Source organism: Tympanuchus pallidicinctus, unplaced genomic scaffold, assembly GCF_026119805.1.
Source record: "Tympanuchus pallidicinctus isolate F22 unplaced genomic scaffold, pur_lepc_1.0 scaffold14, whole genome shotgun sequence".
NCBI lineage: Eukaryota > Metazoa > Chordata > Aves > Galliformes > Phasianidae > Tympanuchus > Tympanuchus pallidicinctus.
This window is the reverse complement of record NW_026294659.1, coordinates 1,523,246-1,547,356: the sequence shown is the minus strand read 5'-3', so window position 1 is coordinate 1,547,356 and position 24,111 is coordinate 1,523,246. Positions and strand designations below refer to the sequence as shown.

General features: G+C 38.9%; 1 protein-coding gene across 3 annotated transcripts in view; it reads left to right on the top strand.

The window, feature by feature from the left end:
• SCML2 (Scm polycomb group protein like 2) overlaps window positions 1-23,742 on the top strand; it is a 69,995-nt gene extending 46,253 nt beyond the window's left edge. For 2 of the 3 annotated variants that reach the window (XM_052674002.1, XM_052674000.1), the window contains 8 exons: window positions 1,213-1,463; window positions 5,763-5,898; window positions 7,652-7,855; window positions 12,519-12,701; window positions 13,729-13,842; window positions 18,683-18,964; window positions 19,671-19,834; window positions 21,331-23,742. In XM_052674002.1, coding sequence (XP_052529962.1) covers window positions 1,213-1,463; window positions 5,763-5,898; window positions 7,652-7,855; window positions 12,519-12,701; window positions 13,729-13,842; window positions 18,683-18,964; window positions 19,671-19,834; window positions 21,331-21,456 — 1,460 coding nt within the window. In that variant the 3' untranslated portion in view covers window positions 21,457-23,742. The remainder of the gene's footprint in view (window positions 1-1,212; window positions 1,464-5,762; window positions 5,899-7,651; window positions 7,856-12,518; window positions 12,702-13,728; window positions 13,843-18,682; window positions 18,965-19,670; window positions 19,835-21,330) is intronic. The other variant, XM_052674001.1, reaches the window with a different exon arrangement.
• The last annotated feature ends 369 nt before the right edge of the window (window positions 23,743-24,111 follow it).

Sequence of the window (24,111 nt, the reverse complement as noted above, 5' to 3'; positions counted from 1 at the left end):
AAAGACAGTATGATTCTGGAAAACCGACTAAGTTTAATGCCAAGACTTCAAATGATTTCATAGATGCTGTATTTTCTCTTCTTCCTTTCCCATGCTTCTCATGACAAGGGTGGTTTATCATCACAAAAATTCCCATTTTCATCCTCTTCTTCCCTCTCCTTTAGCTGCTTCTGCATCTGCCTGTCCATCATCACACAGTCCAAGAAACAGAACGTAGTTCTTTGTGGACTTGGTCATTGCTTTGTGTTGGCCACAAGGAGTGTGGTATGGGATGTCTTCTCACTGAGGATATCTTCCATTTGACATCCTCCTCTTGTTTTAATCAGTCTGTTGCTAGGGAATCATTACAGTAAAATCATCATTAGTGCTTTAGAGAAGGGAGATGGGTGGAAATGATAGCAGACTAAGAAGTTTTGTTCCATGAAATCTGATTACAATTTGCAGCTTCTCATCAGATTATAATGCAGACGCATCTTGTATGTAGTGGATCCGATTTCTATTGGGATGGAAGAATCAACAGAGAATGTTAAGATGAAATAAAAATGACATTTTATTTTGGCTTCCATAACTAAAACATAATAAAAACAAAAAAAATCAAATCTGTTCCAAGTATAAAAATCCGAGTAGTTATGTGAACTTTCTAAACCGACGTCTCAGACAAATACTGATGAACGATACTTTGCCTGTCATCAATTTCTTTTCTTAATTGGATGACTTCTTCACTGCTCAGGATTGGTTTGTAGCTTGCTAGAAGTAGTTGGCATATCTTGTAATTGTGGGAACTGCTCTGAAAGGAGAGTGGAAGTATTATGGGCTGTATACCTTGTGAAGTATTATGAAGGCCTTCTTGATGAATGGTACTTTATCTTGTGATGATGAAAATCATGGGAAGCACATATAAGGTGAGTGAATTAAATCTTTTTTATTTTTATTTGAATGGTTTCTTTTCTTCTTTTTTTTTTTTTTTTTTTTTCCTCCTTAGGAAGGTCCCTTTAAAATAATGGGTATAAAGAATTCTCTCTTTGGCTTTAATGAAATTACGTAGCTTCATGCCAACCACTGGGGTTCAAAATATCCAAATATATTTACTTTACAATGTAAATTGTGCACTACACTTTTTTTTTTTTTTTAAAGCCTTTATTAGAAAAGTTGCTTTCCATCGTTCATTTTGAGGTTTTCCCCCCCTTCCCTTTTGTTTTTGTTTTTCCTCAGTTTCCATTACAAAGAGCAGTGCAAAAATCCAATCTTCCCCTTCCAAAGTGACCCGGCGTTCAATGCAGTCTCCACAGAAATCTGCTCCAGTACCAGCGCAGCGGGGCAGGAAACCAGGTCGGGGCAAACCCCCTGGACAGTCTACAGTTCCCAAGAAGGGCAGGTCTCCTAAAAATATTCCCCTGACCAAAAGCACCTCTCATACTGAGAATCTTAAAACAAGGAAAAAAAGTTTAAAACCTGGAAAAAAGGTTAGTCCTTATCTACTATTTTACTTTATATTGCAAAATTTTGTAGTGAGATTATTATTTTTTTTTTCATTAATTTTCTGGCTTCTCTTCAGCCTTCAGGGCTTTACTGTGTTCGGAAGTTGATTAAGACAAAACGTCTAGAATAGCTATTCTAGAATATCTCAGGATAAACTTCTGGGATTTTCTTATTCCAGTATGGGAGTACTGATTTAGATTAATTCATGGATGTGTTGTTGGTATTGAAAAATACTATTTTGGAATAGCCATTTCCAGTAACATCCCAAGAACCACGGGGAAGTCTTGAGGCTTTTTAGTCTGAGTTATTTTACTACTGTAGCATACGCATGTTTTTCATTTTTTTTCTCTCATGTTGAACAAGAAAAAAAGATTAGGAACAGTGAGGATTTTGGTGAAAAGTTTAGGCATTTTAAGCATGCAGCGGGATTTGCCAAGTTAATCTCTTGAATATCCCATCATCCTGGAGATCCTGCATGAACCAGGACACTTCCTTTCAGGCAGTGCATCAATGCATTTCCTCAGGTGTGAGCCTGAAAGGTATGATGCCTTGCTCCCTTCAGAGCTGAGTCCAAGACATGGGCAGTGGTCAGCCACCCACACATACTCTCATTTCCAAAAGTTGAAGTTTTGCTTTTTCCTTTCCTCCAGCCTGGGTTACTGTGGGCTAGTAAGAAATTGCTGGTGGTGCATGGGAAGGGATGAAGTAATGGCATGAGTATGACTTTGCCCTTCAGTGTGAAGCACTAGTGAAGTGTGGTATTAGAGCGCACCTAAAAGGCTTTAGGATAAAACTGGAGGTGATTACTTTGGTTGCAACGTTGGCTGCAGGGCAAGGAACAGTTCTGCAGATTGAAAGTAGAAACCCTGCTGTCTTCTGCCACCTGTCCCTCCCATTTAGGCATGCAGACCAGTAGGCTGCTGGGGCACCTGGGCTCCAGCTTTATCTCCTTCTTGTTTCCACACAGAGGTGCAGGTTGCAGAGGAGAAAGCTGCTCCCACACAGACTGAGCTAGTGGGTTGGCTGTTTGCCATAAGCCTAAAGGGCTTTAAAGGAGATAACTGAACACATTATCTTATATTTAGGAGATACTCGGGTATGGCAGGATGTGCACTTTGTGTAGGGGTTTTGTGCTCCTCTGTCTCTTGGAAAAAAAAAAAAAAAAAAAAAAAGTTGGAAGATAGTTGCAGGCATCTCACCTTTAAAGAGGCTTCTGAGCTTCAAATGCTGGGTAATGGGAAGTGTCTTCTTGGAGCCCTGCACTTGGCACCTGGTCTGTGTGAAGTATAGGGCTTTGCTTGGGATTGGAAGTTACTTTGAGCAGTTCTTGCGATCAGAAAGGGATCTGAGAAAACTTCACGTGCATCTGATTTCCTCTGGTGGGACCAGTCAACTAAGCATTAGACTTTGTAGTATCTTGAATTTGAGGCACCTATCTAACATGGCACGTTACTATTGTAACTTTTGCACTGAGAACTTAACAACTGGGTTCCTTTAGAGAAGCCATGGAAAGTTTTTATTGCTACGGTATGTGGTAAGTATGTGGTAAGGTTGCCAAGACATTACACATATTTGCACTCTTCTTTGCAGTGTTTTACTTAATACTGTAAGAGTGGAGAGAGGAGAAATTACTAAATGGGAGTTCTGTATGTACGGGGTATATGTGATATAGAGTGACAGCTCAGTCCCAGTATGCACACAAATATAATATTAGTGATATGTGCTTAGATATTTGAATGCAGTTGTTTGTTTGTTTGTTTGTTTTAAGACAAATCCAAAATAACCCTCCACCTTTTCAGCCTGTGCAGTTGTTCTCCAGATGTGAACTGACTGTGCTAATTCAAAACCTGTGTATTTCGGGAGATCAGTCTGGTGCTTGATGAAGTAGAGATTTGTTTGACTTCTTAAATCTCACAGTGAAGAGGCAGGCTGGGACTCCTTGCCTTTTTAAGCTTGTTATTCTGCAATGTTTATCATTGTGCATGTATTAATTTTTATTGTACAGCTAGGAATGTTAAGCTGTTGTCATTTTCTCGCCTAAACGTTTCTTAAGCTTCTCCATGAGGATAAAAAGCATGTCAAGTCTTATTCCCCATTCCTACCCCCCAGTGTGCGCTGCTTTTTTTTTCTTTTTACTGTCATATTGAAAAAAATCTCTTTACATTTCTCCCGTCACCTTTGAAAGTACACTTTGCAGAGCAATGCAAAGAATTCCTTCCAGACCAACTGGTTTATATGCATCTCTTGAGAAAGGGCCTTGGTCTGACTGTAGTTTGCAGCCTTAGATGTGACCCCACGAAAGCAGCGTCAGTGAAGGGTGGTGAGGTGCCAGCCTGTGTGCTGAGCTCTATGCAGACACTCGGTGCTGGTGTGCCCTCCTAGCTGGCAGGTAGGTAAGGGTGAGTAGGGGCAAATGTGGTGAGCCCAGCTGGAAGCACGGCCTGCTTCCTGACACAGCCTGGCTGTTGGACTGTGGTGTGCTGCTCATCATTTTGGGATTACAGGTTACTCAGCTGAGCAAGCATAACAGGCTGTATTCCCAAAATATGCTCTTTCCTCATTCTGGAGATGGTAAGAAATGGCTGGCTAGCCTCACCACACTTAAGCATTCGTGTGGAGGGTAGACAATTCTTCTGGCTTACAGCTTAGTGTTTACATTTTGTTTTCATGCTACATTTCTCTTGTTCCCTCCTTTTTCCTCTCAACTCCACTGCTGGCATTTTGCAGCATGACAACAGACAACTGGTCCCCTGGGGAGTCCCTTCTGCATAGAGGCTTCAGGAATGCCAGGCTTCAGATCAAAAGCTCTAACTTCCTAACTGCATTGTTTTTCTCTGTGTTAAGGATGGAAACCTTTCTGTTTCCCAGTGTTAAGATGCATAGTCAGTCTCTGACAAGTAATACATCACTGCTTCAGTGTTTGACCCTTTCCACCTCGTCTCATTCACAGCAGTGCCAAACCTTGGCTGTCTCTCTCACGTTTGTGGTGATTCCATCCAGTACTGTGTTGTCAAATAATTTCTCTTTCCAAATCTATTTTCTCAGATCTATAAAGAGCACAGAAATTTTCTCTACCATGCCATAGACTTTAGAAGAAAAGAACTACAATTCTTAGTAGGTGTTGTGGAGAAGTTAGGCACTACTGTTCTTTGGAAGGTGATTTGCTTGCTATGTGATTTGTTAATGTACTATTTAGTAAATATCCTCCTTATCCATCCATTACACTTCTATTACATTGCACTTCTAAACTGAAGCTTTCCCTGACAGCTTGGCACATTTTTATCTTTGCTGTAGATCAGTGTTAGATATAAACTCTTTCCACATGAGTATCCGGGTCTCTGCCACCTTGACCACCTTGGCTAATCTCTTATATTCCTAATTTTTTTTTATTCAGGGTAGAAAATGAGGATGTAATATGTTCTTGTGCAAGAATAACTGGCGAAGGAAGAGGTGAAGAATTTTTTGCCAATTAATTGCTTCTTTTATTTCCATGTATTTTTATAACACATCGGAAGTGCCTTTCTAGCATACGCCTCTTTTCTAAGCCCCAGCCCAAACTAAATTGCAACATTTTCTTTTTTCTCAGCTGGGAGACACTGACTGATTTCTACATCCTTGTGCTACAAAATCTGTCTGTCTGGTATATAATAGGCTGCAAATAAGGTTGGTTTGGGAAAGAAGAAAGTTTTGCAAACTCAAGTGACTGAATTATAACTATATTAGTATATTTGATACCTTGCATAGAGCACCAGTTTCTGAAAGTGTTATGTAAGAATTTCAACCTCTTTGAAACAAGCTGGGAGAAAATCTAGATGCTCTGTAAAGTTGACAGCTAAATTTGAATCAGAATTCAAATGACAATGACAATATATGACAATGTGTGCACAGCCCAAATAATTTATTGGAATTGTGATAAACCCAGGCGATGGAAAGAGTGTATGTGGGAAAGTAATCCAAATCTTCTGTGATTCCTAAAATTTAGAAGGACCGTGAATTGATTATATATAGCTCATTGCTCTCCTGCTCCTTTTCAACCATAATTGAGTTCCTTTTCAACCATAAGTGGGCTCCTTTTCAAGTCATTTGTCTTCCCCTGCGTTACTGAAGTAGCTGTAAACGCAGGCAGTTCCTGATCATCCCTTCCCAGACTTCATCATCTTTGCAATGTAGTACTTCTGTAATAAGGAACTACATGCACTCAATAGTATGATAAATGATAGTGGAAAGGTTTGGCATACTACTTAAAAAACATTAAATACTTTGGTATTTTTTTCTCAAAACAGAAAAAAGTCTTACCAGAGCAACTGACTCCTGCACCACCTTCTCCTCTTTCTTCTCCTGATGGGGACAGTGGCACTACACAGATGCTGAAAGATGGAATTAGTTTGTCTGGTGCAGCTGCAGCAGTTATATCCACAGGTAAAAGAAAAAAATAATGACATTTTTAGTGTGAAATGACTTCAATTTCAAGAAAACTAGTCGTGTCTTCTTATGGAAATGTGCTGCAAACTTACTCCTGTAAATCATTACTCACCTACTACGTTTCTTTAAAAAGATGTTTGTAGGTGCCAGTGTTACTTTGTAGAACTGGTATTTTGATGCCTGCATTATAACAAGAAGTGCTGGAGCCCGGAGACTTTGAACATATCTGCTAAACCTGTCAGTTTCGCTCTGTCTGAAGGAGGAAACTGTACAATTGTCTGTCTCATTCTCTGATGTATGAAATGGGATTAGATGTAGCTAAAAGCTCATATGATATTTTGCTTTCATGCACACTTGACTTTAATACCACAAAATGGAGATTGTCTCTCTTCAGTGTTCTATTAAAAAAGCAAGTCCATTTAAACCAAGTAAAAGCAATCAAGGGAAATATCTCCCTTACTTTTAAACAAGCAAAGTTAAGAGAAAATGTAATGAAATGTATCTTAAAAAGCGTTGGCAAAACAAAAATAAGCTACTTAACGAGCTAGCTTGTTGAGGGGCTTGTAACTCTGTAATGAGACACTTTGTAGGTTGTCAACTGAAATCTCAGATCTTTCTAAAAAAGCCCATAACTTATGTTAATGCTGTTTGGGATACTTTTGACATTTAAAAACTGTTTTTACAATAGAAGTTGTCAGGCTCTTCTCCATCCCAAATTCAATGATGGATGAGGGGAAAATACCTATGTGTTTCCTAGGAAAATAAACCTTTCAGGAGTCAGCTGTTACTGAAGTCAGACGAAGATGTCATGAAAGCTCTTTTTGCTGATGTGTATCTTTGTTTATTCATACAAGTGGCTTCCTCCAATCTGCAGACATCAGAGACTAAGCAGATAGGCATGAAGATACAAGATCACTGAAGCACTTCATAGAAACGTTTCATTTTTAAAATCTATGTTTCTAACTAAGCCAGAATGGTACTACAGCTGAGAAAATGCAGCAGTCTTTTCTATTACATATCACTTCGATTGTCTGCTTAATCACAAAAGATTTAAGCTATACTAATGTCTTCCTGCGTTCCTGGTCATGTGACAGTCAAGAACAAAAAGAAGAAAGAAAAACCCTTCAATTACAGCTTTTCTCCATATTTTTCTGCCTTGTTGTTCCTTTTGAAAGGCAATTTTTCATTGTCTCTGTAAAAAGTGCTTTCAATAGTCCTATTTGATTACTTTCATGATAAGCTTTAAACCACTTTGCACAGTTTCCAGGTAAGTATTGTTCTTTTGTTTAGCAGCGAAAGCCAGGCTGTGGTGTGGAAATCATACTTGGGTGGTTGCTGAAGATAGCAGGTACTGACCATTGTGCATAGACATTGTTAATGCTGTGTGGGTGCTTCAGAATGGGCACCCATAGCAGGCCTATACTATAGGGTTTGGTTTGTTGTATCTTCTCAAATATGAGAAAAAATAGGGCAGCAAGGACAGCTTTTAAGAATAGATTTTTTTGGTAGTTTAGAGCATGTACTGGTAGTTCTTGCTTTCCTGGGACAACTATGTGAGTAGAGATGAGTTGAAAGAAGAATGCAGTGTGATGGCTTTGTACGTTAGCAGGGTACAGAAAGGCTTTAGAGGTCAGATGGAAGTGAATTTGGGACTTCAGAAACAATGCAATTGTAGCACGTGAAATGTGTCTCTATTCTGTGTGCACTGGGTACAAAGAAAGTAGAAATACTTTGGCTTGTTCTTTTTCAGTGTGTGTTTATGTCAACAAGCATGGGAATTCTGGGCCTCACCTGGATAAGAAGAAGGTTCAGCAGCTTCCAGATCACTTTGGACCAGGTCCTGTCAACGTGGTACTTCAACAGGCTGTACAAGCTTGTGTGGATTGTGCCTATCAATCCAAAACAGTCTTTGGATTTCTGAAATCTGGCCATCATGGAGGGGAAATGATAACTGGTATGTGAAGATGTTTCTAATTTTTTTTGTTTCTTCACTTGTTTCTGAACCTAGAGTAGGGAGAAAGAACTGAACTAACTGCAATGAGATTCTATCACTTTTGTAACTCCTTAAGCATAGTCAAGAATGTATGTTTATGAACTACTTTATTAAGAGAGTCCTGGGGGAGCATGCTTTGTATCAGTCAGAGTCCAGGATTTTCTGAACAGTTCTTCAATCAGAATCTAGCAATAGCGAAGTTGAATTACGTGTACACTGTACAGTTAGGTGGTTGGTAATAAGTAGAGCTTGTGCACCAACAGCTGCAGCTATACATTTGTCAAGTAAGCTCAGTATGAGTGGAGTATCAGCTTTATTAATTCAAATCATTCTCATAATCTTTTCCTACATAATGTTTGTGTTCTTAATACCTTACCCAAGTGAGTGAAAAGTTTCCAGCTAATCTGTTTAGCTTCCAGGCAAGTGATTCCACATGTTAAATTTGCTGCTTCCTCCTTTCCCCCGTTCCCCGGTCTCTTAGGTCAGTGTTCATTCTCCTGTGTCCTCTACTAAGGAATAGGTTTGGTTCTGCTACATATTAATGCTATGTCTACAAATAAATTATCCTTACATCTCAAACTGAGTAGCTGCTGCTTGACATTTTTTTTTCCTTCTAGGCTAGAAAGTACTTTGTATGGCAGTTAGCACATCAATTCATAATTCTATCACTGGCAGTAAAAAGACTTGGTGTAACTTTAATCTCCTTACATTATCACCAGGTGTGAAAGATGATTAGTGGAATACAGGTTTAATTAAATCCTCGTAAAAGACTTTGCTATCTAACAGTATCTACAACCCAGTACCCTGACTCGCATATAGCAGAATTTCAGTAGTCCTTGCTTATGTGTCTGCATGAGTTTGTTCGTACGATAGATGCTTCTTTTCTACTTTGCAATAAAAGTTTATTGGAACTGTGTAAGCTTGGGTGTGAAACTTGTATTACTTTATTTTTTGCAAAACGTATGAAATTTTATTATATTATTAATATAATAATATAATTGTGCCTCATTCCAAAAAGTCATTTTTTAATGGAACAAAATACACTCAGATGTGCTTTGCCAGTATTCTGATTGTTATTGTTCTTGAAGAAGGACTAAACTGTAGGCCAGTGGTGAATCTGGGCTATGATGGAATAGTTGAAAGTAATTATTTTACAAAGCAGAAAAAAAAAAAAAAAAAAATCTAGTTCTGATATATTTTCATTCAAAAATCCTGTAGGAACAGGAATTACTATTGTAATTACTGCTAGATTCAAAGTAGCCAGCTCAGTGGTCCTGAGCTCAAGAAGCCTGGCTCTGTAGGCTGCTAATGAAGCAGAGTGCTGGAGCACTCTCAGGTGCATTTTCTGTTTTTTAGTTCTTGTCTGCTCATCAGCTTGTTAGATAGGTTGCTAGAGGCTCACTGAGTGATCAGTCAAATCTTGAGTCATTTTATTAAAAAAAAAAATTGTCGGATATATTTTGAGAAGAACAGAATGTGGCTTAGGTTAATGTAATACATTAAAACTCTTTGAACGGGTAGATAACAGCAGGACAGGGGGAAATAGTTTTAAGTTGAGGAAGGGAAGATTTAGGCTGGATATCAGGGGAAACTTCTTTACAGAGGGAGTGGTGAGGTGCTGGAACAGGCTGCCCAGAGAGGTTGTGGATGCCCCGTCCCTGGAGGTGTTCAAGGCCAGGTTGGCTGGGGCCCTGGGCAGCCTGGTCTGGTATGAAATGGGGAGGTTGGTGGCCCTGCATGTGGTGGGGGGTTGGAGATCCATGATCCTTGAGGTCCCTTCCAACCCTGGCCGTTCTGTGATTCTATGAAAACCAACTGTGCAGTTGGATAGGAAGGTAGGCTACATACAGTAGAATAAAATGAGAAACTGCAGAATGAAATTGTGAGAATATTTTCTCGTAGAGTTTTTGCTTGAAAGTTTTGTGTTTGTTTTTTTTTTTTTTTTTTTTTTGTATAGTTGGTTTTTCTTTAAGACTGGCAAGAAAAACAATTGTCTGCATCAGAGATTAAGGAAAGAAATCTAAATCTTTTGTGATGAACTTTCATGGCAAGTATTGTATTTGGTATAGTAGAAAACTGCATGCTGGGACTTGGATGAAATAATCTTGCTACAATATGTGTGAATAATTAGTGGGTTCTTTTGGTTCAGCTGCCAGAGAAAATAATTGTTTTGAATGGAGTTGAATTTAGGATTTTTTTCTTACTCAAAACAAAAGCACAAACCGTTTTAATTTTGCTTGATGCATAAGGTTTCAATTCAAGCAAATGTAACCAAAGGGAAATTAAAGGCTTGATTAGCAAGCCCACTCATGGTGGTGGTGTCAGCCCCTCTTTTCTGCTTGTAGCTCTGAGTCTGTGTCATTTAGTGGGATGAAACAGTGAGGTTCAGATAAATCTTCTCAAGCAGAGAATTAAATCAGTCTCTTGGGTGATTTTCTTCACTATCAGACAGACGCATTTGTCTGATAGTTTAGCTCTCAGCCTTTCTCCTGGCTCGAGCTTGTTGTTTGAAACATACCTACACAATGAAAAGTAAAGAAATGAGAATGTCTCTTCATCCCAAGGGCTGGGATTGCACAAACAAGCTCAATTCCCTGTTTATTTGTCATTAGAGGTTGAGGTTGTTGCACCTCAGAAGTACTCCTTTTTATTTTCAGCCCTAGCATTTATCTTGGAAGTAAGAAGCTTTTGTTGTCCCCAGGCAGAGCAGAGAGTTGTTGAGCCTGTAGATCTGGATCCCACTCCTTTGCTTGGAGTTCCTATGGTTGCCCTCAGACATTTGGAGTACAAGAGAGCTGTGTTTGCACTGAATCTTTTTTTTTTTTTTTTTTTTTTTGTGGATTTTTCTCATGGTATTTCTTGGGGAATTCAGATAGCCTCAGATGTTTCTTGCTTTATCCTCCTGACAACTCTAAGATAATATTATTCTTTTCAATGCTTCTTTTCAAAATTAAGATGTGAATGAGAAATTAAGATGTGGAGAACAAGTAATTTCCCTTGGGCCATGTAAGACTACCTGTGAGGCTACTATGAAGTTATTTGAATGTTTGCTGCAGCTGATAGTGCTACCTTGCAGTAAATATCAGGAGATCAGGCTCTGCTGGGTCTCATAGCCCATTTGCTCTCCAGAACTGGTTGAGCTCCTAGCAGAAATATGCCTCCCAAGACCTCTTCCCCAAACAGGAGGTAGAGAGCCTTGTGTCTGAGCCACATGTGAATCATTAGGTTTTCATTTAAACATTGGAGACAGGAAAAAAGGTGAATGGGCCGTGGAAACCCGTGGGTCCAGGATTTGTCCCTGTAGTGCTGACTCTTAAACTTTAGGCACCTGCATTGGGTCACTACACAATGAAAGCAAATGAGAGGTAGTGTGTTATTGTTGATGCTAGCCCGTGCACTTGCATTAACCCTAATCATAGGCTCACTTAACAGTATAAGTCAGTCGTGCCTTTGATTTCCTAAGGAAGCATAAAATATGCTAGTGCTAGGGCGTTTTCTTTGTTTTTGTATATAATATCTGTCTTCTTCTGTAACACAATATGGATATGCTCCTTATTTCAGACTTGTGAATAAAGGCTTTCTTGTAATTTTTGTGGGTTTTTTTTTGTTGTTGTTTTTGTTGTTGTTGTTTGAAAATGCATCTGCCACTAACCAAATGTGATCCTTTAAAGCTCTGCTTAGCGTTTGGAATCTCAAAAACAGAAAGCTGCTGAGAAGACAAATTGATGCATAAACCTGATGTTCACACTGATTCTTTCCAACCCTAAGCATAATTTACAAGTTCGTTCCTGTTCTGTTGTAGTGTCTTTCTAATTAGAAATAACCAAAAGATTCAGCTAACATAATTGTAATTATTTACCTACATACTGGTGGCGTTTGCAATAGAAGTTTTTTCAGAATCTCAATAAGTATCACAAAAAGGGGAAATTATCATTAACTACATCATTCTAAGTATTTAGGGAGCAAGGAAAGAGGTCAGCAAGTAAAAGATGTTGGCCCATGTTCAGTCTCTTTGTAATCACTCATTCAAGTCCATTCTTGTGGTATCTCTGCCACCTAGATTTTTTAGAATTAAGTTGCAGCTTCATCACTGTAGCGTTGACAGCAGGATGGATTTCTCTAATGGTAAAATATCAAATGACAAAATGAGTTTCGGTAGTCAGAATTTCAGTGGTGATGCATGCCTGCACACTACTGCTTGTAAGCTCAGTTCAGTTACAAACTAAAAAAAAAAAAGTTTATTTTTTTTCTCTCTAGCAAGTGCTGTAATGGATCTTTTCTTGGTTATCTCCTGCAAATAGGTGGTATAGAGGTACTGTTTTAAAAGCAAACAACTGAAATTGCCCGTAAGATTTTGATGTTGAGAGAATAGATCTGTTACACTCGTTTAAAGCCAGTGTTATTTTCTTAAAATAAGTTCTCATAGAGCAAATTTAAAGTGGCATGGATCCAATGGAAGGTACAACCAGTTCTTTGAATATAAATGTGTGAAACACCAGAAAGATTGTTTATTCCTCTCACGTCTTGCATGTTTTAAATCAAAGCTGAACGTTCTTTACTTGTTAGTGTTTTGCTATACTTCGTGATGCTCAGGGGCTGTTTGACATCATCTTCTTATTCGCAGCTTCCTTTGATGGGGAGAAGCATGCCATCAATCTTCCTTCTGTAAACAGTGCATCGTTTGTGCTACGTTTCTTGGAGAAACTCTGCCACAGTCTTCAATGCGATAATCTTTTCAGTAGCCAGCCTTTCAGCCCTTACATGGGGTGTGCACATAGTCCCACGGAGTACGATAGGAACAAACCAGGTACTATTAAACAACTCTTGTTTACAAGTACTGTTATTTTTGAGAAGTGTGGTTACTTTATGAAATTTAACGTTTTGGTCTGCTTTGCTGTAACTTAAATTGACTGAAATGGTTCAGTTCTTAGTAGATTCGTTCCAGAGCACAAGTGCTGTGGCAGGTTGGGATGGCTCATAGCACATGTGCAGAAATCATTTTGTTCTGCTAACTCTTTCTTGTGGTCAACTAGGAAACATATGTATTGTACCACTGGGTTACTAAAAGAACAGACTCAAAACTTCACATTTTGCCTGTTCAATTTATGTTTGAATCATAAAATAACCTTGGATAAAGATGCTTACTAACTTATAAGAGGGGCTTGCTCTGAGAGGTGATTCAGTTCAGCCTATCCTACAACACTGAATAGTCTTTTCTTCCTTTGTTCATCTTGCTCAGTGATGGCTCCAAAATTTTAGATCTGCAGCATACAGTCTAGCAAAGAAGGTGGGTTTTGCAGCTGGCTGCTTGTGACATTTTATGTGAGTTTTGGTACTCTGGGGGTATATAGAGTGAGAGGAAAATAACATGCTCAAGGTCTCCCATCAAATGGTTTGCAGTGCTGGTATTACGAGTCCCAGTCCAAGAGTTATCAGGAGCCATAGCTGAGAAAACTTTGACATCAGTGCAGTTTCAGTCTTACAGGTGCTGCTTTAGAAAATAAAGTATTGTGGTTTTGGTATTTCGTTTTTTATTTGTTTTGTTTTGGGTTTTTTTCCAGTAAAGAAGTTGTACTTGTTTCATTTCATGAGATAAAAGTCATTTGCTTTAATACTTTTCAGGAAAGTAGACTAAGTTTGGAAATTTGGGTGATGACAGTATAAACTAAGTTGTTACTTCAGCTTTTGAAGTTCATATTGAAATGATGGATTCTGTGTGAAATGAGTTTGTTACCTGGTGAATGACTTGATGTATGTTTTTGCTTTTGTACTTTGACTTTCCCTGTGAGCATTTTTATACCATAATAAATAGGTGATGACTTTCCTCTTCACAGCAAAAGAAGAAATACATGAAAACGGAAGTGTTAAACGATACTCTCAGGACTCTCCACCATACACCGCTCCCCTTTCCCCTAAGCTTCCGAGGAGTGATGCTCATCCATCTGAAGGTGATTACATTGTGTTGGTGTTACATACGAGGACTACATATGATTTTGGTATTTCTACTCAAAAGGAGTGAGTACAGTGTATGTCTCTGGTTTGCCTATAGTCCTTGACAGCTCAGAATGGAGATATTTATTGATCAGTGGCATGGATTTTGTGCTTACGGACGATCTACTGCAAGTTCAAGAAGTCTTTCTCCTAAACATGTCAGTCTTTTTTGTGAAATCACTCAGGAAGATAGGTGACATTTGAAGCTTCCTGCTTCATGTATGGCTATTTAGTACAAAAATAATTCCCTTGAAATGGATTAGGAGATAAATTGGAAGCAACTCTAATAACTCTTGGCTTGGGCCAATGATTGTAAGAGCAAGGATGTGTTTTGATGGTACAATTTAACTGAATGTATGACTAGCTGCCCCTACAAGTTGCTCTGCTCCTGCTCTCCTTGCCTCCTTGTCTCTGTAGTGCATCTCATGCCTCCCTGCTGATGGGGTGACGAACTGACCCAGTGAAGCACAGAAAACATTTTGGCAAAGCTAGGAGATATTTGCAGCTTACTTCTCTGCACTGACTCATCATGCACTCAGATGAGCGCAGGAATGGGTTGGATAAAATGCAGCCACGGCAGGGACCAGAGCAGAGGAGCCTCTCTGTGCAGCTGACTCCAGGAAAAGGAAAGCTTTTGTCTGTGCTGTGGCAGAGGTGCAGTAGCTCGTTGTGCCGATTTGTAGTCAGCCTCAGAATGTAAGTGAAGCGTGTCAGCTTAAACCTCACAGAGAGACTTAGGAAAGAGTGGTTTTACTCTGCTTTTGCTACTTGTCAAACCGTGGTAACTTGTTGATGTGACTCATCCCATCTGATAGATACTTTCTATTGCTGCAGTATATTTGCATAATGTTTCCAAAGGCTTTTGAGATGAGTCATTTGTTTCTCTTTTTTCTCTTTTTTTTTTTTTTTTCTTCTTTTTTGAGTTACTGGTGTTTTGTCATTTAGCTTCAGTGTGGGCAGAATAATCTCTTTTTCTATGTAACGTCATGGGGCCACACTTAAATCAGAAGAGGATATCAAATTAAAATGTTAAAGCTTATTAAAAATGTTTCTTCTTACAATTTAATATAAATACAATGTATTAACTTCAGTGATGTAACCACAGTAGAAATATAAAAATTGTCAATGCAGACCTTTCTCTGTCTTAAATAGACCCTGGTTTAGGTCTAGAACATCTGTGCAATTAAATCATATATTTCTAGTAAGCAACTGTGTGAATAACTGTAAAATACTTAATTTTACTGAAATTAAGTTGTTTACATTGGAGATAAACAGATGTCTTAGACCAGCATTCTCTTATAAGAAATCTCCCTGTAAGTAAGTTGGCATGCGTGTAATAACCTGATGAGCATTTTGATACGGGAACGGAACCCTTTTATAGATGAAGTCAATGTATTTCTTCAAATTCATTTTACTATCAATAGTTTATTGTAAAGTGCCGTTACTTGGATTGAAAAAAAAGGAGGTCTGAGTTTGTACTATGTGTATTTTGAGAGACAAAGTATTCTCCAGTGTTGTGTGTTTCCCATTAGAGCAATGTCCTCTGAGGAAAATCTGGAGGTAATTTCATAGCGGTCAGTCATGGGCTGGTTAGCAAGAAAGATCTGCCCCTGAAATGTTCTGGCTCCATTGAGACACAGTTGTCTTGAAAGAGTTGTTTTGAAATACCATTTGAACGCAAAATGGAATAATTGTGGGAAAGGGTCTTTCAAACTGTTCATTTTCCTTCTGATCTACTCGTAGATATGTTTTGCAGATTTTGCTGTCATTTCTGTTCCATTACAGTTTCTTCTTAAAGTTCTGAAAGATAAGAGAAGGAAAAGAGAAACAACTCTGTCTCCTTCCCCTTGAAAACAGAGTGTTCTTTACTACTGCAGCCAGTTACATCATGCAGTTATGTATGAAGCAAAACAACTAGCTTATTCCCAGAGGAGCTTCAAGAAAACAAAACGTCCAATTCCTTCTAAGGCCTTCAGTCTTTAGCAGTCTGTTTTTACCCTTACATTTGAAACATAAGGCATTTTACTGGCCTTTTATACATCTACCCAGATTTCAGGTATTCTGCAGAGGAACCTCCTGAGTAACAGAAAAAAACTTGTTCTCATTCCATCCCTCTACTGCTCACATCTGCTCCAAATGTCGAGGTAGGAAAAGAGTCATTTATTGCTCCACTGATTGCAAAGCTGTATTTGTCACACACCAATTCTGAATCAGCTCTCATACCTGTTGACCGTGCCCTCTACAAGACTGCAGTTGGGGTTGGTTTGTAGAGAAGCTAGATGGATTGAAAGGGGGTGGACTGGGACAGTAGAGCTGCTGAGCAGAAACACCTTTTTTAAAAGATGATCACCCTGTGAAGTATGCCAGGGTTCCCACCTTGTATATGCGACCTGAAGAGTTAAGATAAGTTTAAGATAATGGCAGGACAAGGGGAAATGGCTTTAACTTGAGGGAGGGAAGATTTAGGTTGAATATCAAAGGGAAGTTCTTTACAGAGAGAGTGGTGAGGTGCTGGAACAGGCTGCCCAGAGAGGTTGTGGATGCCCCATCCCTGGAGGTGTTCAAGGCCAGTTGGATGAGGTCCTGGGCAGCCTGGTCTAGCATTAAATGAGGAGGTTGGCGGCCCTGTCTGTGGTGGGGGGTTGGAGCTTCATGATCCTTGAGGGTCCCTTCCAACACTGGCCATTCTATGATTTTCTGATTCTAAGCTCAAATGCTAGCGTCTTGGGATACAAAGCACAGTTTCTCTTTGCCATCCCTATTTACTGTTGCTTAATTAGGATCAATAGCATTAGAAAGAAACCAGGACATAGTTGGAGAAAATGCAATTAAATTCTTTTGTAATATAGTGAATTTAAAACCCTTTATGTCCTGCGAGATCATGGAAAGAATTGCATAAAATGATTATTTAAAAGGCATATTTGGGATCTCCGCTTGATTACTATAAAAAGATTCCTTCATAAGACATTGCATGGAGTTGGCTGATATTTGCTGAAATACTCCTGTTGAAACTTTCTGGTGTGGAATATTGCTTCCAGTATTTCATCATGCCTTTAAAAACTTATGAAGTGTTAATCTACAAGTTTTGGGCTCCTTCATAGTGCTTTTCTGTAGCCATTTGAAGTATTACTTCTGCCTTTCAGTCTTGCATCAAGACTTCACTTGGTGGTCTCATTCTCTACTGAATCCAACTTTCTCATTTGTTTCCTTTAATATTACAGTGCTTATCAATGATGAGTTAGTATATTTGAAATACTATAGAAAGATGGCTTTTGCTTTCATTTTAGCAAGTTGCTGCAGCTACTTCAAGCCAACAAATAAAAGTTTGCTTTCTCCAAAAACCTCAGTAGCTACTGCTTTGCTTTTTTGATACAGATCAAACTAGAAAGTTTATCACTATTGTCTTGGGGGTTGTACTCGAAAGGGAAGGGCTTGTGGACTCTAAAGCTTCTTTTTGCCACGAGTGTCGTGTTTAATAGAAGATGTTAGGCTGGTTTGCATGTCTCGCTTTACTGAATTCACTAAGTAGGGAACCGGTTCTCTGGGTGTCTTTGTTCCACTTTGGGATAATGTTGCCTGAAGATCGTAACTGTGAAATACACTCCAAGTTCTTCACTAAACTCCAGTGTTATACAGACTTCAGGAGAGAGAACCTAATTGCTAATGGAACAAGTTAAACGTGCTTAAAAAGCTCTCTGTGGGTTGTTGTTGTTGTTTGTTTGTTTGAGGAAAATACTCTTTATTTAATTCTGGAAGTTTCCCAAGAAATTATTGGAAGTTGTCATATAAGAAGGGTAATAAAGAGCATATTCTAGGAATTTGTTTCACAGATTGTACCAGTTACCCCAAAGAATATGCTGCTCCGCTAGCATATGTTTTATTACTTTCATAGAGTAATTTTCAAGATGGTAATGTGTAGTTTACACTTCTGTGAACCTGTTAGCTATATTTTCCAGCTCTTAACTCTCTTGCCAAAGCAGCATTTGTTTCATGCAGATTTTTGCATCAGGCTTCCAGCTTCTTCCTCAGGGTAGATATTGGCCTAGTGCAAGTGGAGCTGAGAACATACAATGATGAGAGAATGGAGTGGTGTTCCCATTGATGTTTAACTATGCGTAGATGCAGCACTGTGATCAGAGTGTATTGTGTTAGTGTGCATGTGAGTCTAGGATTTACAGCCTTCTGCAGCTCTGCATGTAGTCTCTTCAGTTTTTTGTGATGGCTATTGTCTCCGAACATATGGAGATCTACAGATGATAATTGTCCTCTTGCTTATGAAGTTAGAGATTCCCTTTACTGTGTAGAACAAATTAAACAATTGCTAGTTACCATGAGAGGTTTTTTTGTTAAAAAATTCTTTTTATAATTCTTTTTATATTTATAAAAATTATAAACATAATGCATTCGTAAACAGATTCTCAGAAAGTAACCATTAAGAAAGATGATGAAAATGCTTGACTGAGATCGCATGTGTTAATACTAGTATCAGACAATGAAAAAAAATCAAACAAACCTTATGTCCACATCCTGCTCGTGATATTTAACACGTACAGCTGAGATGATTTATGGAAGACTGTCTCAAACTTGTCTATGAGACATTTTACTGGAAATTTTTTAATGTAGTAAAGGAGCAGTGATTACTTGAGAATGACTGTTCTGCAGTAAGTCTTGTCTCACAGGAGATTTGTTAACAGGCTTGGAGCTCGTTATTATCTTCAAGAAAACATAGCAAGGAATTAAATAACAAAGCTACAAAGTCCATCGTTTTGAACAGATCGATGCTTTTGTTTTCTGTAGCAGAAACATTACGTATAGAAGAAAACAGCACTTCCAAAGAGCATCGCTTTTCTGAGGACTCTATGGATTCTGCACTTAATTCAGTAAATCTGTCAAGCCCGGCCCGTCGAAATTCCACCGAATATCGTACTTCAGGGAGTGCAGCGTATTACAGGAATTCCTTTCAGCCAGTGACTGCTACCTCAAATTCAGCCCCAGTCCTGCGCCGGCTGTCATTGAGCTCTGCTGGGAACAGCAGTTACTACGAAGTCAGTAGGAATCGAATACAGAGGAGGATTGAAGGTATGCTATATGCCTAAACTTTCCAAAGTATGTAACAGCTTTTATGAACATGCAAAGTCCGTGAGTTATGAACAAAGAAGTTCTTTGCCACAGAAAATACGTTACATATGGAGTGAGATGTTGTGCTGTTGCCAAGCACGTCAGGCTTGCTAATGTAACTTCAAATGCAGAACTTAAGCCTGCTAGAACTAATACCATGGAGCAAACCAGAGGAGTCTTGTCTGCTGCACTTTCCTCTCACTACTGTCAGGGACGACCCTGCAACAGGCTGGATTGGGCAGTGCTAGTTAAACACAGCTTGCTTTCTGAGCATTTTATCAATTATTTCTGTATTGCTGATATACAGATATAGGGTTTCTTCCTGTTCCTCTGCACAGTTGAATTTCCATTTGCCACTTTCCCGGATACTGGCATCTTGGGACCCGGGAACCAAACACAAGTCAAACTAATCCCTCTAGGTATGTCATAGAGTTGGTTTTTATGTTGTTGTAATTATCTGCAGTTGTAGAGAGTACTTAAGACAAATGGAACTGTTTGGTATTATGGTTTGATACATGAAGGAAAATAAAACATCCTTTATTTTAATACATGACAAAGAATGAATAATAAAAGCCTATTGTTAAGAATGTCATATGTCAAATGAAATGTGTTAGTCCTGTACAGACTAGTGATACTTCTTCTTTTCACAATATTCTTACGCTGAAAGCTGCAAGTTCCACAACTGGACCAGATCTGAATTCACTTAAGAGGGAACCTTCAAGAATATCGAATAAGGATCCGTCCACCTGGTCAATAGAGGAAGTAATGTGTTTTGTGAAAGAAGCTGATCCACAGGCACTAGCTCCACATGCTGAACTCTTCAGGAGACATGTATGATGCATATCCATTCTGCTCTACTAGATGTCATGTATTGCATTAATCTTCTAGAATACAATTTCGATGTCTGTCAGTGTATTTCCAATTAAAGGTAGACTGCTCACTTGTGTAATACAGGGAGGTTGAAAAATTATTTTTCCACCTGAAAATCCTCCTGCAGTATGTTTTCTCTGTGTTCCAACCTCATTAGACTTAAGATAATATGCATTGTTTTCCAGCTGGTACGAGGTAGTGTGATACTGGAACTCTTACATTGTAGTGGCCAGCTTCCAAGGCGCCCTGTTGCTGTGGTACGTCTTGAGAAGCTGACATTCTCACCTGCAATATGGGGTGCTTGTCTTTTGTTGGTGACACTTCTCTAAGGCCGTCTGTTTTGTAGATGGATTATCCCAAAGCAGAGAAGCTGCTGTGCCTTGTTACCTTTGCACTTGGTCATCAATACTAAAATTCAGAGGTTGAGCTGAAATATTTGTCTGTTTTGACAAAGAATATGGAGTTTTGTAGGATCTAACTAGATATTGTACTCAGGGAGTAAATGTTGGCTTCCTCGCGTTGTTTTTGATCTCCCTTTTCACTGCGCTTTTGTATGGCAAGGTGTTAAGCAAAGAGCTGTGTCATTATTTCATTTTATATTTGGCTCTCCAAAAAGAGGTTGACTTTCTCTTTAGTAGCATTTTGCCCCCACTCTGCACCAGCTCTTACTAACAGTTAAACTCTTTCACAGTAAGCTGGATTAGAAGCAAGTTTCAAAGTAACTTTTAACAAAACTTCCTGTCTTATGTGTTATTCTTAGTTGTGTAACAAGACTAAATGTCGCTTGTTTTGTCAGGTTTATGTTTAAAAAAACTAAGACAGAATAATTCTCTTTATGGTGTTTTAGGGAACTAATTGCCTGTCTGCAGTATGTAACGCTACTAAGAGCTTTGGACTGTCACATTTCAGCAACTTTTCAACCAGGCAGTTGAAATCTGACTAAGTTGTCTTCAGTCTTGATCCTAACAATCTGTCTGCTTTAACCTGGCTGTAGATCTGTCTTATTTCACAGCTTCAGATGGTCTGTAACCCCTTCCTCTGAGTGACTGTTTGCATGCGCATGCCAGAATCCTCCCACAGCTGTGTTCAAGGTTCAGTGCAAGGCCTCCGTGCTTGCATCATTTAATCTCTAACTGCACAGACCTTCCTTTGCAGCCTTTTTTCTCTCCTTGACCCATTCACTTTTTTTCTCAGCTGGTACCTATTTTGGGGGGCTGTTTGATCAGTTTCCTTTACTTACTGTAATTTCATTTAGTATCTCACAGACCTTAACCATACAGTAAAAATACTACAATAAATTCACTTTCGGGGCTGTGGGTAAATATCACATTGCAATAAGTTACTGCCTCGTATATGGTAAATGCTTTTTTTACTGCATTCTCAACAAATATAGTTTTCAGTGTTAGCCTGCAGATTGTTAAAATAGTCGTGTTGTGTTTGTTCTCTTCCTTCTGCAGGAAATCGATGGAAAGGCACTACTGTTACTGAGGAGTGATATGATCATGAAATACATGGGACTGAAGCTGGGGCCTGCCCTGAAGTTGTGCTACCACATTGAAAGACTTAAACAAGGAAAGTACTAGCTGAACGGGGACACTGCAGTGTGTGTGCGTGTGCGTGTACCACACTGAGCTCTCAGGTTAACTGCCATCACCTTTATTTAAAAGTCTTTTGCTGGTGTAAGTTATCTGTATTTTTTGGAAGTTCTGTCAAAATGTGAAAAAAGACACCTTAGGAGAAAGTAGAGGGAAAAGATGTATTCCATTCTAGTGTTTTAGTGAACTGTTTCAGCCAGTTTGCAGGGAGAGACAGTTGGTAACGGGCAGGTTGGGTAACAGTGCCAAAAGGCACATTCTCTGTTGCAGACTTCAGCAAACATGTTCATATTCAGAACCAAAACAGCTGAATCCCAAAGGGAAAAACAGAAACAGCATCAGATGTTAATAATTATTACAGGGATGGCTGTGAACTTTTACGTTGCAAGGAAAATAGAAGATCTAATCTCAGCAGTGAGTGCCTGTTTCTCCAGAAGAGTAATACTCAGATTATTCTTCATAGATTTCCATAAAGGGAATAGCTGTATGAGCAGTTCAGGGGGGAGGGAGGTGTAGGGAGGGAAGGGTTACGGAGGAGAGGGCTTCAAACAATTCTAAGCTTTTATAAAGTGTGATTATCAGTCCTTTCGTGAGTTACGAGGACAAATGTAGGGTATGTTGTCAATTTATGGTGGCAATAATAGTTCTGTTTCATGGAAGAGCACATTGGCTGTATAAACAGCCTGTTCTGGAACAGACAGATTTCACTGTAACAACGCATCCACATTTTAAAACATTCCATCTTTTTGCTAAGTTTGTCATGGATACACGTCCTCATGCTTTTTATAGATACACGTGTACGTGTTGGGGAAATGCACGTTACATGTATTTGAAAATGCACATACACCCTGTACATATGTATTCAGTTTTTAATGTGTACTTTGCACTGTGCCAGAGAGAACTGTACAATTTCCTGGGTTTTGTTTTCTTTTTTTACCAGTGATTTTAGTCACGTGCTACTTTCATTTCCATTAGCGCCTGTTTAATTTGTTGTCCATTCTTGGAGTCAGAAGGTGACAAACAATCAAAGGGTAGATTTACTCCTACAGGCAAAATCCCTGTACTATGCAATCCTCGTGGTTATTCATCACTTAACTGAGCCATGTATTCTGGTATATTTCTGGAAATACGTGGTTGGTTCTGATGTTTAAGACTTGTGTTTCCTTTAAGGAAGTGCCACTGTGTAATGGATAAGCCTGTTTAGGGTAAAATTGGTGCTGTTTATATAAGCTACAACAACCAGCAGTGATAATAAACCAGTTTGTTTTCACTGCCAATTGTAATATACATCAGGGACAAGAAAATATACTTCTGTGTAGGAAACTGAATGTACTGTATGTAATAGTGCAAGTGACGAAAACTATTTGGTAGGGAAGGTGTAGTCCTTAAACGGTAGGTTTTATTATATTTCTTATTGCCTTTTTATATGAAGCTATATAGTAAAAATGTATTTTTTACAAATTCCTTTTCTGAAACTGCCTTGCTGTACCAATACTCTGATACTGCTCAGGTTTCAGCAGAGATACTGCTGCAAAATAACGTGTTTTGTGGCTCACCGGCGTCCAAGAGCTTTGTTAGTTTAAGTGACTGCAATGCAATTTTAATTTGGGCTTTGAGGATTGTTTTTATTACTCCATTGCTAGACATTGGACACAAAAGGTTATCTATATTGATTTGTTTTGCATATCTTTTGTGGTGCGTGTGTGCTTAGATGAATAATACAAGCATGTTCTGAATATTAGGAAGAGGTCAGAGCATTGATTGGAAAAGCAGAATATTTTCTCTTTGTGTTTGGAAAATACTGACTTGATCATTGATAAAAACCATATGAAAGTCCCAGTTATATATTAAGAAAAACATCATGCCCCGCATGTTGAGTATGTTGTTTAAACCTTACTTCCACCATGATTTATTATGCTGAAGTTCAGAGTTCTTCAGTGTAAAAAGAAGTACTGCTCATACAATTAACTAAACAGTTTTCATTTTTCACATTGCCATTGGCAGAGGAGAAACAAAGATGTTTAAAATTTCAGTTTGGCCTCTATGGAATGAACTTTTTATACATGGCACTATTATGGGTATAAATATTTGTTCAAGGCTTTGCGGGCACCCGTGTGCTTGGGGGGTGGGGGGGTTACAATACCAGAATTTCACCACGTGCTGTAGTATGAGATTCAAGCGTTCCATGTGCTCTAGCAGAATATATTTTTTATTCTTTCTTTTCAATGGGATGCTCTTTCCCATCATCAAAAATAAAATGGCTTGTTCATTGTTGCACGTTTCGTTTTGACACTGTGTAAGCAGTGCCTGCGTAGGCAGGGGTAGCTCCCTTATCTGGCACTGGGCAGGTCTGGACAGCTCGTGTAAACATCTGACGTGAGGAAGTTTCACTCCGAAGGATAACATGGTTCCAACATTGTTTATGCCAAGCAGTTCATATTTGAACTTTGGTTGGTCTGTGCTTTCAAAATAACGATTTAGGAATATATTCATCTCTTCAGTTTTGAATACAGCATGCCGCTGCTTACAGTTTACAGAATTCCCATATAAATCACCAAGGGGGGGAGACGGCTAAAAACTAAAACACTGTGCTGCGTTCAGATGGAGCGATTTAAAATAAAGCAGTCAGTGCCAGTGGGTTTG